The 16,325-nt window shown below is 42.3% G+C and overlaps 1 protein-coding gene across 1 annotated transcript in view; it reads right to left on the bottom strand.

Moving 5' to 3' along the window:
* Positions 1-3,600: 3,600 nt before the first annotated feature.
* The window catches only part of EDA2R (ectodysplasin A2 receptor), an 80,324-nt gene continuing 67,599 nt past the window's right edge, over positions 3,601-16,325 (bottom strand). Inside the window, 6 exon segments of the mRNA XM_004380091.1 lie at positions 3,601-3,986; positions 7,382-7,546; positions 9,691-9,706; positions 9,708-9,776; positions 9,938-9,939; positions 10,303-10,480. Of these exon segments, the coding sequence (XP_004380148.1) occupies positions 3,601-3,986; positions 7,382-7,546; positions 9,691-9,706; positions 9,708-9,776; positions 9,938-9,939; positions 10,303-10,480 (816 nt within the window).

Consider the following 16,325-nt stretch of genomic DNA (forward strand, 5'->3'; position numbering starts at 1 on the left):
ATTACCTCATTCCCATCCAGTCATAAGTGCCTTGTTTGTCTTTATACACCTTTTCTTTCCAAAAAGAGTGGAAGGAACATATATTTCTGGAACAGATATGCCAAGAAAACCAAAATCATACTGCTCCAAAACACTGTCTTCCAGAAAATGAAAATGTCAAGATATTGGAGAGGCCCTGATGGTATCCTAGCCTCACTATTCACCCTTACATAACTGAGTGACTTAAGGTCGGTAACTTTCTAATTCTAACCTTAGTGTCATCTGTAAACGGGGGATGATAATGCCTGTCCTGCCCGCCTCAGGGTGTGCATACAGATCCAATGAGATAATGGCTGTGAAAGCATATTACAAACGGGAAAGTGTAGCAGTCATGTATGTAATGGATTCTAGCATCCTCACCCAGGATAACTGTGCCATATTTCATCTTAGTTTTTACACAGTGCTTCAATTAAGCCACATGTACCATCCTGGATTATATATTCTGCTCCCAAACCAAGGAGCCACTTGCTCCACTCACCTAAGCACTTTTCCCTTCCAAACCAGACCCACTGTGAGGAGAGGGTATCAGCCCAAGTGGCCCTTTGTGCATAAGGGTAGCCTTACAAAAACTTATGATTCCCACACCTGAGAACCTGTCATCAGAGAACCATGGAGAAAACAGTTCCATTTCATGTTGAGAAGCATGTGAGACTGGTGGAGACAGCTTAGCAGAAATTGTTTCTTACCTAAACCAAGAAAGCAGCTAATGGTCCATGAGCTGTCCTAGAATCAGGTGTCGATGAGAACCTTAGCTCCTCAGTGCCTTCCTCCTAGAACTCAGGAGCTTCACTATCATCCTAAACACCAAAGCTATGAATTTTGCCCTGGGAATCTAGAGGCTGAGTTCTGAGCTTTAGAAGACCAGGCACCAGGAAAGACAAAAAAAGCGAGTGTAGAAGAGAAAAAAAATAAAGCCAAGGAAAGACCACTTTAAAGATCTAAAAGACACTGATTTGAATCTCCACTAAAAAAGCATAGAGACTTATTTGCGGGGAGGAAGACCCTGGCAAATGGGCTGTCTCCAGAACTGTCACAGCCACAGAAGTCTAGGAGATGAGTGGGAAATTATGGTGCCAAGTTTCCCCTAAAATTTGTGTATGTCTGTGTGTGTATGTGTGTTGGTGAAGGGGCAGTGCAGAGGGGCTAAAAGGGGAAAGGTTTGACTGTGTCCTTAAAGGGCTAGGTAGATGTACACATAGAGTTCTGAGGGGCCCCTCCTTTAGGTCCACTCAAGCACCAGATCAAGGATGCAGGCAGTAAAACCCTACCCCATTTATTGCAGTCCTCTCCTCACCTCTCTAAAATAAAGTTGAGCTAGGAAAGTGTGCTGTAGTCCCATGCCTGGGGAATCTGGGGAATCCCAGGATAGAATAGCTAGGCAAGAAATGCTGTAGGTCAGTCTTGAAAAAATGGTGGCGAATCCTCTGACGGGATGGGATAGCATGTGCCCCATTTGTAGAGTACTTGCTGTTGTGGACACCACATCCCAGGCCCCTGCTTCTGTTATGGTATGGGAACAAGGCAGGAGAGTCCAGGGAGTATGACTGGTCAAGGCTGCCAAGGAGCTCAACTGAGCAAGTTAGAAACTTGTGGTATCATCTCAGTAAGTGCCCCCACACCAAACAAACAAACAAACCATGTTTTAGGCCAATAGTTTAGCATGCAATAGCAGAAATATAACACTTAGCTAGGGAGATGACAGTTCTACCCTATTCTATGCTGGTTAGACTAATTGTCGCGAAACTGATTTCAGCTGTAAACTTCAGAGGACTCCAATGTAGTGCTTTCCAAAGTGGAGATGCTGAGCAGGAGGCTCATTACCATGTTCAGGATATTTATAAGAAGATTCAGGGGCACATGGACTCTGTCTTCAGACTTCTAAGGGGTTATCAGTCACAGGGCAGAGGGGTCACTTAAATCTGTGTGGCCTAATGGGCAGAATTATAATTCATGGGCGGGTATTACAGAGAAACAGAAAGCGTTTCTTTATATTAAGTTCAAATCTACCAGTCATAGCTCTAATACACAATGGGCAGTAGAGAGCTCTTGGACACTGCAATTACGTGAGCAAGGACTACACAAACACTTGGTGGGGATATTATAAAAGGGACTCAAACATAAATTGGAGACCTCAGAAGAGGCCTGGGTTGGACTAGATGATCTTGACGGTACACCTAGGCTGACTGGGTTGATGCTAGTTTTGGCTTTCAATTGTATATGTTCACATTTTCTTAAGTGGATGGAGGGAGGAGTCACTGAGGGACCTGGGCATTATCTCAGCTAGAGAAATGTGGAATGGGTGGTGAAAACTAGTTGGTAAGTTGAAAAGTTGACACCAACCCCCACCTCACCTCTCATTCCACCTTGCGCTATCTAAGCCTTTGAGAAATTGACTTTGGCTATGGAATAGTGTGGCTGCAACGATGTGCTCAAGCATAGCAATGATTGTGAGAACGGCGCAGAACCAGGCACTGTTTCATTCTGTGGTACCTACAGAGGGTCGCAATGAGTCAGAAATGACTCAACGGCACCTAATAACAACAACATGGAATAGTCAAGGATCCCTGTTGGTGCAGTGGTTAAGCCCTTGGATGCTAACCAAAAGGTTGGTGGTTCAAGCTCGCAGCTGTTCTGTGAGAGAAAAATGTGGCAGTCTGCTTCCATAAAGATTACAGCAGTTCTACTCTGTCCTATAAGGTTGCTGTTAGTCGGAATTGACTCGATGGAAATGGGTTTGGTTTTTGGTATAGAATAGTCACAATGGTGGAGTTGGATGAGCTCTGCATTAGAGCCCCAACACCTGGGCTCTAGCCCAGTTCTGCCACTGACTTGCCCTGTGACTTTGAGCAAATCACTTTCCTTCTCTGCATCTCAGTTCCCATCTTGGTAAAATGAGGTCTAAAAATCCTGATCTCTTACTTCAAATGGGTGTTATGAAGATCAGATGAATGTAGTAGATGTGGATGGGATGTGTAAATTTTGACTGGGAGGAGGAGAGGGAAAGAAAACCCAACATGCTTTGAACACTTGTAATGCATCAGACACTGTAAAAGGCAATTGCACATGTGTTTCACATTTGACCTTCATGAGCACTTATGAGGGGGGTAGTAATTTCGACTTCATACAGTGAAGGATCTGAGACTCAGACAGGCAAAGAAATTCACACAATGTTACATAACTATTAAGGAATGGAGATAAATTTGAAATGTTGTGCTGTCAGAGGACAAGGCTGTTATGTTTTTTTTCTACTCTGCTATGCCTCCTGTACATATAAAGGGAGATAACTGAATGTGACTTTTAGATATTGGGGCTCTGAAAGGGCCTGCAAGTGGCCAGGATGGAGAAACTGGTGTCATGGCAAATGGCTAGTTTCCTGACATGTGTAGGCCTAGAAGTGTGATGACTGACTGGCTCAAAAGATCAACATCACCACTGTTGCCCCTCCACCCACCAGTGTTCCCAGCTTGCTGCTGTTCCTCCAACAGCCCTACTGAACAACAGTACTCCACAGGGGGATTCCTTGGGGGTAATTTCTAGTCTTTCCAGCTCACCTCAGTAGACTTAAGGGCTGGGGACTTCAAAGGACACATTGATTTCCAGCCTGTCTCCAGAGCTTTCAGCAGTGTCCTCCCCAGCCCCTCCCAAGTTCTCGACTGCAGTATAGGAGGCAGAGCTGGAAATTTTTTCCAGGTCCAGCTCTGTGCATTAGATGGGAGTGTGGACCCAGTGGGAGTGGCTCTCTGAGGCACAGGAGGTTACTGTAAAGGACTCCTGTGTGGAGAAGCCATGAGTTGAGCTGTAGTCGTCATCCAGGATGGGGTTAAGTGACTGGGTCTCAGAGATGCTCTCACTCAGTGGTGACTCAGGACTGGTCTCCTGGTCAGGTGGCACGGGGAAGAGAGATTCCTCCTCCACTGCCTTGTCAGCCTCAAACTATAGCCAACCTCCTGCAACTCAAAGCAGAAAATCACTGGATCACCCAAGGACAGGGGCTCCTCTCAGCAGAGCACCTCATCCTGCACAAAATATGTGAAGGGATCTGGGAGCTGGAGCTCCCCTTCCCCTCCCTGCAGATCAGAGCACCTACCACCAGGCCTAAGGTGACAGTTGAGAAACACACTTAGAGTGAGGTATCAGACTGGGGCTAGCTGGTGTTGGATCAGGGAAAGCAGTCAATTTATAGAGAAAGAGAAAACTTTTGTAGTAGGCAGGATTTTGACCCTATGATTTTTGGCCCTGATATTATGCCTGAGTAGTGCAAATGGTTAAGCACTTGGCTACTAAACAAAAAGTTGAAGGTTTGAATCCACCCACAGTCATCTCAGAAGAAAGGCCTGGCAAGCTACCAGCAAAAGATCACAGTCATTGCAAAGCATTTGGAGAACAGTTCTCCTCTGACACACATGGGGTTGCCATGAGTCAGAGTTTACTCGACAGCAACTGGTTTGGTTGAGACTTTATATTACATTATATGGCAAAAAAGAGCCCTGGTAGCACAAACAGTTAAGTGCTCGGCTGCTAACCGAAAGGTTGGTGGTTCAAACTCACTCAGGGGGTCTGCAGGAGAAAGACCTAGGGATCGGCTTCCATAAAGATTACAGCCAAGAAAACCCTATGGAGCAGTTCTACTCTGTCACATGGGGTCGCTATGAGTCAGAATCAACTTGGTGACACCTAACAACAGTACTTGTCAAAAGGGACTTTATAGATAAAATTGTGATTATAGACCTTAACATAGGGAGATTATCCTAGATTATCCAGGTGGGCCCAATGTGATCACATGTACTCTTAAAAGTGGAAGAAGGCAGCAGAGGAGCCAGAGAGACAGAGAGAGAGAGAGCATCAGAGAGATGTGACATGAGAGAGACTCACCCTGCCATTGCTTACTTTGAAAATGGAAGGGTGTCATGAGCTAAAGAATGTGGGTGGCCTGTAAAAGCTGGTAACGACCCTCAGCTTACAGCCAGAAAGAAAATGGGACTTCAGTCCTATAACGGCATGGAGTTGAATTCTGTCATCAACTTGAATGAACAAAGAAACAGATTCTCCCTCTAAAGCCTCCAGAAATGAACAAAGCCCTGCCAACACCTTGATTTTTGGCACTTTGAGACACTAAGCAGAGACCCAGCTAAGTATGCTGAACTTTTGATGTACTGAAACTGTGAGATAATAAATAGATTTTATTTTAATCTATTAAATTTGTTATAGCAGTGATAGGAAAGTAATATACCTATCATGGGTGAGTCTGATTCAACATCAGGTTACAAACTGAGAGTCTATGAAATGTGTGTTTGTTTGACCTACACACTGTGCTTTTTGTTTGTTTTTAATGCATTGCCAGTGTTTAAAAATATTTCACACAAAAATCCAGATTTCTGGCTTCTCTTGAAATTTCAGATGATCTTGCAACACTGAGCATTCCAATGTGGTAAGAAACAGGTGAAGCTGAACAGTGTATTTCCTTTTAGACAGGAGATGTACTCTCCAGTTTTTCATAGTCCCTACTTCTGTCTTTTGCACTATCCAATGAATCTAATTTACACATTAATCCCACCTATGCAGTCCCAGTCAGTGACCTCTGATAAACACCTTCCCCAAATGAGGAAATATGCAAACCTCTTTCCCCTTAATGAGACCCTAAAGGAGGTGCTTGCCTTTCGTATCTACAAGATGGATACCACATTATTATCTTGAAGATAGAGGGAGAGCAAAGAATGGTTACCCATATCTCCTCTCCTGAGGGAGGAGGAGGAAGACAGCTCTCAATTGTTCCCACATCTTCATCTTTCTGGGCCCCAGGGCCCAAATGCCTCATTGCCCACGCTTAATGCGCATGACTAGTGACTGGGAAACAGCTTTTATCTGAGACACTGGCCTCCAAAGTCAGAGACTAGGGATGGTTCACCTTAAGCCACAAAGTCCAAGAAGCCACTAGAGGAGAGGGAAACAGAATTTGAAGAGGGTCATAAAGGGACAACAATTCTGTCCTTGTGTCACTGCAGCCCATGAAATGCTAGATTAATCTCCATTTAAGTTTGAGACACAGCCAAATATATCTGCTGGGCTTTTTCAAGATCATCTGGCAGACTCTGGAGCCAAGTTAACCAAGGAAGGTCTCTATAAGAGAGATTTTCCCACACAAACAGAAAAAGGCTGAAAATAATAGTACTGCTTTGGCCCAGTATCCAGTGGGTTAAAGAGTTGTTCTGAGTACCCTTGTATCTAGTGAACTTTATCCTTTCCCTTAATCAGTTGACTCCATTCACTACTCTAGGTTCCTGTTTTGGTGTCCCTGCGTAGCTCTCAGTGCTCTAGCTGACATTGGAGCTGCACTGAGCTTTGGTACTCTTGGCTGGAGTTCTGGCTCCTCACCTTGCCTTGTCTGGTCTTCATTGCACTGCCCTCATCTTTGCCCTCAGTGAGTTGAAATTTCTGTCCCAAATTCCTGGCTAAAGGCTAGAGTTGTGCCGAAAACAGATCATAATGCTACTCATGACTTGAAATATTACTTTCCATCTGAATTTCACATAGCCATATCCTATAGGCTGGGTCAGACCTCTTTGGGTATCGATTTTGTCTGGAAAAAATCTAGGTTTGCCAATCCCTCTGGACAGTGGTCTTTCAGTTACTTTCATGGTGGGAAATTATTATACCGATATAGTTGCCCTAGAACTCACTCACTTTTTGACAATCATGTCTGTGCTGTAGCCAAGTCTTCTTCCATTCCAGGAAAGCTCCAAAATTTTTCCTATTAGTAGAAATGAAGAACTGGAAAAGAACTTAAAAACCAAGTAAACCAATACTCAGCTCTCATTTTAAAGAGAGACTCAAACAGACTAGATGACTTGTCTGAGGTCATACAAAGATTTAGGGGTAAACTTAGAACCCAGGTCTTCAGATTCCTTTCCCAAGAGGTTTCCCACCACATCATGTTCCTTTAGGAACCACTGAAATTTAATGAATCAGGTCCCCTAAACACTACGAGTTAGCCTCAGTCATTTCTAAGGCCCCATGCTGTCTATAGAGCCCTGGTGGTTCAGTGGTTAAGAGCTTCTCTGCTAACCAAAAGGTCAGCAGTTTGAATCCACCAGCCACTCCTTGCAAACCCTATGGGGCAGTCCTACTCTGTCCTATAGGGTCACTATAAGTCAGAATTGACTCAACAGCAATAGGTTTAGTTTGGTTTATGCTTTCTATTGTTTGCCCAGTCCAACAGAAGACCATCCCTGGGGGTTTCCAGCACTGCAGGGAAAACTCATTAACCCTCAATCCCAAAAACATTTCTTCTGCCAGTTAAGGCCTTGCTCCTGATTCATGTGAAATGTGAAGCAGCCATCCTTACCATGCTGGCAATGTTTGCTAAAGAACTGCTTGTAGTAGAGGAAGAAGAGCCCCAAGAAGACCTAGGTAAATACCACGAGCAGTCTGCTCACCAGTGCAACAAACATAGCTTCTTCAGGGGGCACTGTAAGTGCATCTGCTTTCACTAAGCTCAACTGGAAGGCACCTGTGCGACAAGAGAAGGGGGACTGTCAGTCTATATGGTCAATCAACAGTAACCTTGTCACTGGGCACTGGCACCCTACCACTTCCTCAAGCCATTGCCCTATCCATAGGACCTTTGCCAATTAGGGCTGCTATGCCGCTTCTTTTCTTTGTAGAGCAGGCAAAAGTATAAAGAACAAAGCAGGGTAACTTGCACAATTGCTGATATGGTATAAATTAGAACCACCACTTTGGAGAGCAATTTTGTAATATTTAGTAAGGTTGAAGATGAAAAACATATGGTCTTTCCATGACATTTCTAGTTATAGAAAAAGAAACAAGCTAAAATGTTCATCAGTAGGTGTCCTAGTTATCTAGTGCTGTTATAACAGAAATATCACAAGTGGATAGCTTTAACAAACAGAAATTTATTCTCTCACAGTCTAGGAGGCTAGATATCCAAATTCAGGGTGCCAGCTCCAGGCGAAGGCTTTTTCTCTCTGTTGGCTCTGGGGCAAGGTTCTTGTCATCAATCTTCCCCTGGACTAGGAGCTTCTCAGCACAGGGACCCTGGGTCCAAAGGACACATTATTCTCTGGGCTCTTGTTTCTTGGTGGTATAAGGTCCCTTGGTCTCTCTGATTGCCTCTCTCTTTTATATCTCAGAAGAAATTGACTCAAGACAACTCAATCCTGTAGATTGAGTCCTGCCTCATTAACATAGCTGCCCCCAATTCTGCCCCACCATCATGGAGGTAGGATTTAAAGCACATAGGAAAATCACATCAGATGACAAAATGGTGGATAATCACCCAATACAAGGAATCATGGCCCAGGCAATTTGATACACATTTTTGGGGGACACAACTCAATCCACAACAGTAGGTCACAGGATAAATAAATCATGGTATAATCCTAACATCTAATATGATTCTACAGCACTTAATAAATGACCTTTATGTTGATCCATTAAATATTAATGCAGAGTGGAAGAGCAATTTGGATAAAAAGAATGTATAGTATGATATCATTTATGTAGAACTTTATAAAATACAGAATAATATCATATAGTACCTATGAATATGCACATATATCACAAATGAATAAAACTAATAAAACATGGGTGGAGAGTATGGCAGAGACATTTAGTGCTCACCAGTTATCCACATGCTCCCCTGCATTTCCTTTGCAATAAAGCCATGAGAGTATTTCTGGCCAATGAACTATGAGTGTAAGAAATGTGTGCCACTTCTAGATTGAAACAGTTAAGAGCCAGTATGCCTCCTCCATCTCTTCCCCTGGAATGCACATGTTCTAGAAGGAATAGTCACAAAATAGATGAAGGCCTTTGCATAGTGCAAAATACTTTTATTATATTAAGTCACTGAGATTTTAGGGTTTATTTGTTACTGTAGCATACCCTACCATCAGGACACACAGAATTTCAGAATAGTGTTGTCCCTGGGGTGGTAGGGAGAATGGGACTCAGGGAAGGATCTAAAGGGAATTTGCTTATATGTGTGATATCTTTATTCTTTAAAAAATCTGAAGCAAATATGCAAACTGTTAGATGATTTGTTAATTCTGGATGCTGGATACCTAGGCATTTTTATTTTTATATTTTCCCATGTTAAAATTTTTATGTGTTTGAAATATTCTATGATTTTAAATAAATAAGCAGATAGATGATATATAGACAAACATGGTAGACAGACAAACATATAAATGGATGATGATAAAGGCACAGACTAGGCTCTAGTTCTTTATTCAGCCTTTCTACTGGTCCTAAATCCTAGGGACTTCTATAAACCTCATATACTACTAATAATAATAATAATTTACATTTCACAACATATTATAATTTATTAAGTGCTTTCTCACATTCATTATCTCATCAGACTTAAAAAACCATCTCATAAGTTATGAAGAACAATGATTATCATGACTGAGATTTTTTTCAGATGAGGAAGATGAGGTTCCATGGGCTTAAATGATTTCCCCAAGATTTCATAAATCATATGTTATGAAGTCAAGGTTCAAATCTAGCTGATTCCCTTGCCACTAACACAGGCAGGGGTACAAGATTGTAGGGAAAAGTCTTTACTATTCCACCTTGTTGCTATCCACCAGGTTGGGGAGGAAAGGAAAGGGAGAACTGGATATGCACACTGAATTTCAGAGGTGTGGGGTCTGCTTTGCACATGGGATACACTCTTGGTCCTGAAGGCCTCCAACGCATGTCTTACTGTAGGACTTGTGGTCAGAGCAATAAAGAATGGCATGGTGATCAAACAAGCAGTGTGCTTGGACTCCATAGACAGCTTCTAGGAGAATTACTCTCCTGAAATGCCAGAGCATACCCTCCCTTGAGCTCTCTGACTCTTTCTCTGCTTCTGACTCAGAGTCACAGGCACTCCTTTTCCCCCATTAACCATACTGTATAGCCAAAAGGGGAACTAATCCCACAAAAGAGGGAGCACTGCTTTGACACCAACTGGTTCTTAATTTCTTTGACATCTACAGTGAGATTTACCTTGAATCTTGGGCCTGGGCTAAGATTGCCAGCATGATAAAAAGGCTTCTGTTAAGTGCTCATCTGTAGCTGACATCACGTTAAGCACTTTATGAGAAAACACCATTTCTTCATTCTGGGATCTTAAACCCAACATGATGTTGACAGTTAAAATACTTCAACTAGGCTCTGAATGGTAAGGATGAGTGAGACTTTCAAGGGCTAGAGAAGGCCCTGAAGAGCTTGGCCCAATCCAGCGGGCTCAACTGGGCAGACAGTCCCTACAGTTGGCATTAGAGACAGCTGTGCAGTTGGCCTTTAGCACATGATTGATGACAGCACAGGTGATGCAAGCCTGACTTCTGTGGTGGCCCCAGCCGCTTTTGTACCTGCTGGGAGGACAAGCTGTCCAGTATACATCTCCACCTTCTCCATAGCCACAGTCCTACAGAGAGATAGGAGTCATTAACATTGCTCTGCAGGAGCTTGGAGAGAAAATCAGCTATGACACACGTAGACATGGTATAGAATAATGTTTTTAAACTGCAAGTTGCAATCAATTACTGGGTCATGAAATCAATTTAATAGGTTGCAAACAGCACTGAAAACTGAAATAGAACAAAATGAAATAATAACATCAAATATCAAAGTGCATAATATGCAGTAAAGCTACATATTTATATCAGTCAGCACAGGTTAAGGTAAGTTATAGTAAAAAGCAACCCTCAAATAGCAGCGTCTTAAAAGAAAAATGTTTGCCTACAAAGGGGTCTCCTGGGGATTCTATTCTACATTATCCTCCACTAGGGTACCCAGGGTTACAGTGGCTTCGTATGTGTGCTGCGTGATTGGAGCATCAGGGAAAAGAAAATGTTGTAAACTGTGCCCTGGCTTTCAGTTTTCCCCCGAAAGTGACTCAGGTCACTTCTGCTCACATGTCACTGGCCACATATTTCACCTAATCATTAGTAACTTTAAAGGGAGTGAGAAAATGCAATCCTACTACGGTCCTAGAAGGTGGGGAGCTGGAAATATCTGACAAACAGCTGCAATCACTACCCATCTCAGTATTCCTTTGTAAAAGATTTACACATAAAATATATGCAAGTATGCGCTGGGTTGTGACGAGAAACTCATTTTATACTCTAGGTCATGGTCAAAAATGTTTGAAAGTCACTGGTGTAGAGGAGAGATGAGCAATCAAGCTGGCTCTAGTCTCAGCTCTAGTATTGATTCAGAGTGAATTTGGTCAGCCTCTTTCCCTTTCTGGGTGTCAAAGCCCCGTAAACCTGAGGAGATTCGAACAGATAATCTCTAAGCTTTTTCCAGCTTTGACAGTCTAACCTCGATAGAGACAAGGCTCCTGCCCGATACCAGTCATAGCTCCTTCTCAAGGACACAACTATAGTTTTCAAGGGCTATTAGCTATTTGCTAATAGTGGCAGAAGCTGGCTGGTTGTTCACCAAGCTTTTCCTCCTGGAAATACCACTTGCCAACATTCCTCAGCACATTTCCAGTTAAGGGAGGCCATCTGCGTAGTTTCTACCCAATGAAATATGGGTGAAAATGTTGTATGCCACCCCCAGGCCTGGCCCAAAAGAACATCCTGTATGATGCTTCACTTCCTTTATTCTTAAATCTTCTGGTGTATGTGGACACCAAGGGTAACTTCAAAATCAGTATATTAAAAAATGACAGAGCTTCCATAAGCCTGAGTCCCTGCTGGATTTTACTAGAGCCAGAGATAAACTCTAATCTCTTAAACCACTAAAATTTCAATATTTATGTTGCAACAGTTAGCACTACCTGAGCTATAAAACACTAGATAAGCTATACTTTCCCAGAGGTTGGAAAAAGACTGCAAAAGTCAGCTGATAAACTCTCCTTCTATGGGGAAATGAGTTTCTTTATGCGGTCTTTTGCCTTGGTTCTGTGAAAAAGAGAGAAAAAGAAAATTTGGGAGATTATTTCTCTGGATGCTGAGGAGTTGTTACAGTTGCCCTAGTCCTTTGGAGAAGCTTGTTACTTTTGCCCAGGGAAGAAGTCAGTTTCTGCTGGCAGAATATGTCAGTTATTATGCAAATAGGTGGAGCCACTTGTGAAAGGATTGGCCAGTTTAGTCCAGTGAGGGGATTGGTCAGTTATTATGCAAATATGGTGCATGAAATCCACCCAATAGGATTGAGCCACTTGCCTATAGTCACACATCGCATAAAGTCCCTTAGGGCAAAGTTAGTGGTCCCGTTTTGTTTTTTTTTTTTTTAAGTGGAAGTAGCTCTCCTTTTGTTTATTATTTCCGCCTAATGGTTTTAAAGATCTCAGTCCCCTACAGTGAACCAGCAGCTGGGCTCCTGGGTGCATCCCAATTCCTGCAGCACCTCCTCCTTTGTCTCCTCTTCTACGTTCCCTCCTCCTGACTTCATTCACCCACCCAGCAGCCATGCAACCATTCACTCCTGGTACAGAGCAGTACCTGCTGCCACTCCTCTGCTCCTGCAGCAGGTGCTGGCAGACATGCAGGCGGGGCCCAGGGCACTGGTGGCGTGCTGGGTCCGGGCGGTGGAGGTGCCTGCACATGATCAGGAAGCATCAGCCAGAGCCGCCACTGCCAGCCACTCTCCTAGCACCTGCATACCCATTCCCCTCCCAATCCCCAGACTCACTTCTCCACGACCTCGTGCACCTCCCTCTCTACACCCTGACGTTCTGTAAGTCTGGATCTAATTGCTGGTGCAGCCCAAGCCTGGCCTGCAGCCGCAGGAACAGCAAGTAGGGCTGGGCGCATAACCCAGGGACTGCCTGTATATAGTAAGGTGTTTGCACAATGTACAAATCACATAAAGTCCTATATCACAGAATGTATAGTGGACGTTACAAAACACATGACTGTATAAGCAGCCATCCCACAGAGCTTGAGAGGGGACCGCACTACAATAAAAAAGAAGAGCCTTGAGTGGGGTGCATCTTTTGGACCTGGGGTCCCTCTGCTGAGAACCTTCTAGACCCAGAAGACAGAGTTTTAGTAATGCAACAGCAGCAGCAGAACCAGGAGACTGGTGCAAGACAGCATGGTGGCTTCCTGGCCCACGAAGCGAGGTGGTTACAGTGGGCTTGCTGACCCACAGAGCAAGGGAGCTGAACACCTTTGGGCAGAAAGGCTTGCTGGTGGAGTGGGGTGCCTCAGGCAATTTTTGGTGGAGATAAAAGAGTTTTAACACTTGCATGAGCAGGGCAGAGGCCAAGAGAAGGTCCAACCTAAGGGGATAGAGAGAAGGTCTGTCCTGAGGGGACTGAAAGGAAGCTCTTCCTGAGGAGACTGAGAGGACGCCTACACAGCCGGCCAAGAGAGAGACAGAGAGAGAGCTATCCTACACTACGGAAGAGAGGGATTTGCTCGTCACTCTGAGACTGACTTCCAGATCTTGCCTGCATGCTTCCTGACATTGATCCTGTTCCTGCTACTTCCAAGTTAATACTGATCCCCTGTTACTTCCCTAATAAACCATATTACTGTGATTATGGTCTGTGAGTCCTGTGTGGCCATTGTCACAAATTATTGAACCCAGTGGAGAATTAGAGAGTGCCATGAGGAGAACGGCTGTGTCAGAATTGGTAAAAAGTTTGGAGAGTGAAGGTGTGTCTGATCTCCATCTCATAGGAATCAGCTTTGGATTAATGCTGATGCTGATTCTCCTTCTTCCTGAAGTTAGACAAGGCTCGACACTATTGCTACTACATTACACCTGCCATCCTATCATTTTGCTATCCCGTTTTGGCTGTGGTCAATTCCTCACAGCCTTGCTTGCAATTATTTCATCCACCAAAACCCAACACTCAGATGGATACCTGGGATAGCACAGGCCTCGCGGGTGGTGGCTGTCTTACATGGTTTTTGTCCATTCTATTCTGGATATATGGGGGGGAAGCTGGCTTCTTGGAGCCTTTGCTGCCTCATGTGCAGCAATGAAATCTTGATGGCTGCCGTATCTGCCTTACAGGGTGAACTGAGGATCAAAGTAATAGGCAATACAGTGTATCCATAAGAAGCTCTTTTAAGGGCTAGAGAGAATTAGTTTTAACTTCTACCTTTATCACTGACAGTCAAGTGTCTTCAGGCAAGTCATAAAGCTTGAATTTTATTGTCAGTCAAGTTGGATATAATGCTACCTAACTCACAGAGTTGTTAAGATTAAGTAAGCTGACAAAATGAACAAAACAGAAAATCTAGAAACACCAATTACTTATAGTAATTCAGTAATAACAAAGGGAGCATCTCAAATCAGTGGGGAAAAGATGGGCTTTTTAGTAGATGGTGTTGGATAACTGGACTGCCATTTAGAAAATGAAAAAATTGCGAATCATCCCTTACACAAAATATCAGAATAAATTTCAAGTGGCTCAGAAGTTTAAATATAAAAAACAAAGCCTACAAGTATTGAAAGAAAATATGGGTGTGTTCCTCTTTCAGCTGGGAGTGGGAAATTTTTCTTAACTACAACTCAAAATCCAGAAGCAATAAGGAAAATCTAGATAAATTTAATAGATAAAATTTTTAAAAAGTTTTGAGGGGTAAAAGATACATAAGAAAAACGACAAACTGGAAAATATATACAATGTATAACTCAGAAAAAAGGTCAATGTTCCTAATATATAGAAGAACTTTTAAAATTAAAGAAAAAAAAATCCTACAGAAAACTAAATATAAACTTCACAGAAACAAAAGCATAAACGGTTCTTAACCAGATGAAAATATGCACATCACTCATAATACAGAAAATGAAACATAAGACTATACTGAATTACCATTTTTATCTATTATTAGTTTGGTGAAAATTCAAATGTCTGACAACAGGCTGTGGGAAAACAGTTATGCTTATACACTGCTGGTGGCAATGCAAAATGGCATAACCCTTATGGAGGGAGATTTAGCAACATCTAAAAAATTACATAAGAATTCACTCTTGGACCCAGCCATCTCACTTTTAGGAATCTATCCTACATAGAAAATGTCAAAAATACAAAAAAGTACACACAAGACACTACTCATTTCATCACTATTTTTAATAGCAAAAGACTGGAAGTAACCTAAATGGCAATCAGGAGGAGACTGGCTGAAAAAATCTGTGGAAAATACACAATGGGGAATTTTTTTAAATGTTAAAAGGAATGAGGACTATCTCTGCATACTATAAAGGAATAATCTCCAGGATATATTGTAAAGTAAAAAAAAAAAAAAAAGATAAAGTAGGCTTGGTTCAGATACACACACACACACACAAACTTTTGTTTATATTACAAAAACAAGCTGTAGAAGAACAAATCATAAAACTTAAAAAAAAATGGAGGAGAAAAGTGTTACCTACAAGGGAAAGGAAAGAAAAGTTAGGAAGGGATATGATAGAAGTAAGACTTGTTAAAATAAACTTTGTTTTATAGGTTTGGCTTTGGAAGAATGAAAGTATTTTACATAATTATAAAATAGATTAATTTTAAAATAAAACAACAACTAAAATTTTAAATTACATGAAAAAAATTAACATAAATTGAAAACAAATACACACACACCCCGTATCATCATGTCTGGCATATAGTAAGTTCTCAAGGAACATTAGATACTACTCTTATAGGAGGAAGTTTAGATAATATCAAGAGCACTGGAATCAGAAGACAGGAGCCTGACTCCTCATATGTTCACTTGCTAGAGAAAGGAAGGATGAGAACTGGCTAGACTATTGAGAATCAACCGTGTGCAACTGCTATGGGACAGGATGCTATTCTGGATATTGTGATTAAATTGTTGACTCAATCAAAAATCCCTGCCCTAATGGACTTATATTCTTGTTTACTCTTCATAAACCATTGTAATATGTATGTTATCATGTCTATCTCAGAAATAAGATAACTTGAGGTATACATTGGTACCAAAACAAGTGGCCCACCCTGGGATGTCTCTTCTCCATGATCCTGAAACTCTCCACCCATAACAAGAATGGGTTTTGGAGAAACTGGCCAGGGGGTTCTCATCACAAGTGCCCAGCCCAAGAAGCCTCTGATGTCAATATCAAGGTAAATCAGATGTTGGAATTAACTGACAAAGATTTTAAAACAGCCTTCATAAAAACACTTCAACAAGCAATTACAAATTCCCTTTAAGAAAAAGAAAAATTAAAAATCTCAGCAAAGAAATAGAAGTTATACTGCTCTGACCAGGATCACAACAGAGGGTTCTGGACAGAGCTGGAGAAGGATGTAGAGCATAATTCTAACTCACAAAAAAAAAAAAAAAAAA

The sequence above is a fragment of the Trichechus manatus genome, unplaced genomic scaffold (genome assembly GCF_000243295.1).
Source record: "Trichechus manatus latirostris isolate Lorelei unplaced genomic scaffold, TriManLat1.0 scaffold00070, whole genome shotgun sequence".
NCBI classification, from domain to species: domain Eukaryota; kingdom Metazoa; phylum Chordata; class Mammalia; order Sirenia; family Trichechidae; genus Trichechus; species Trichechus manatus.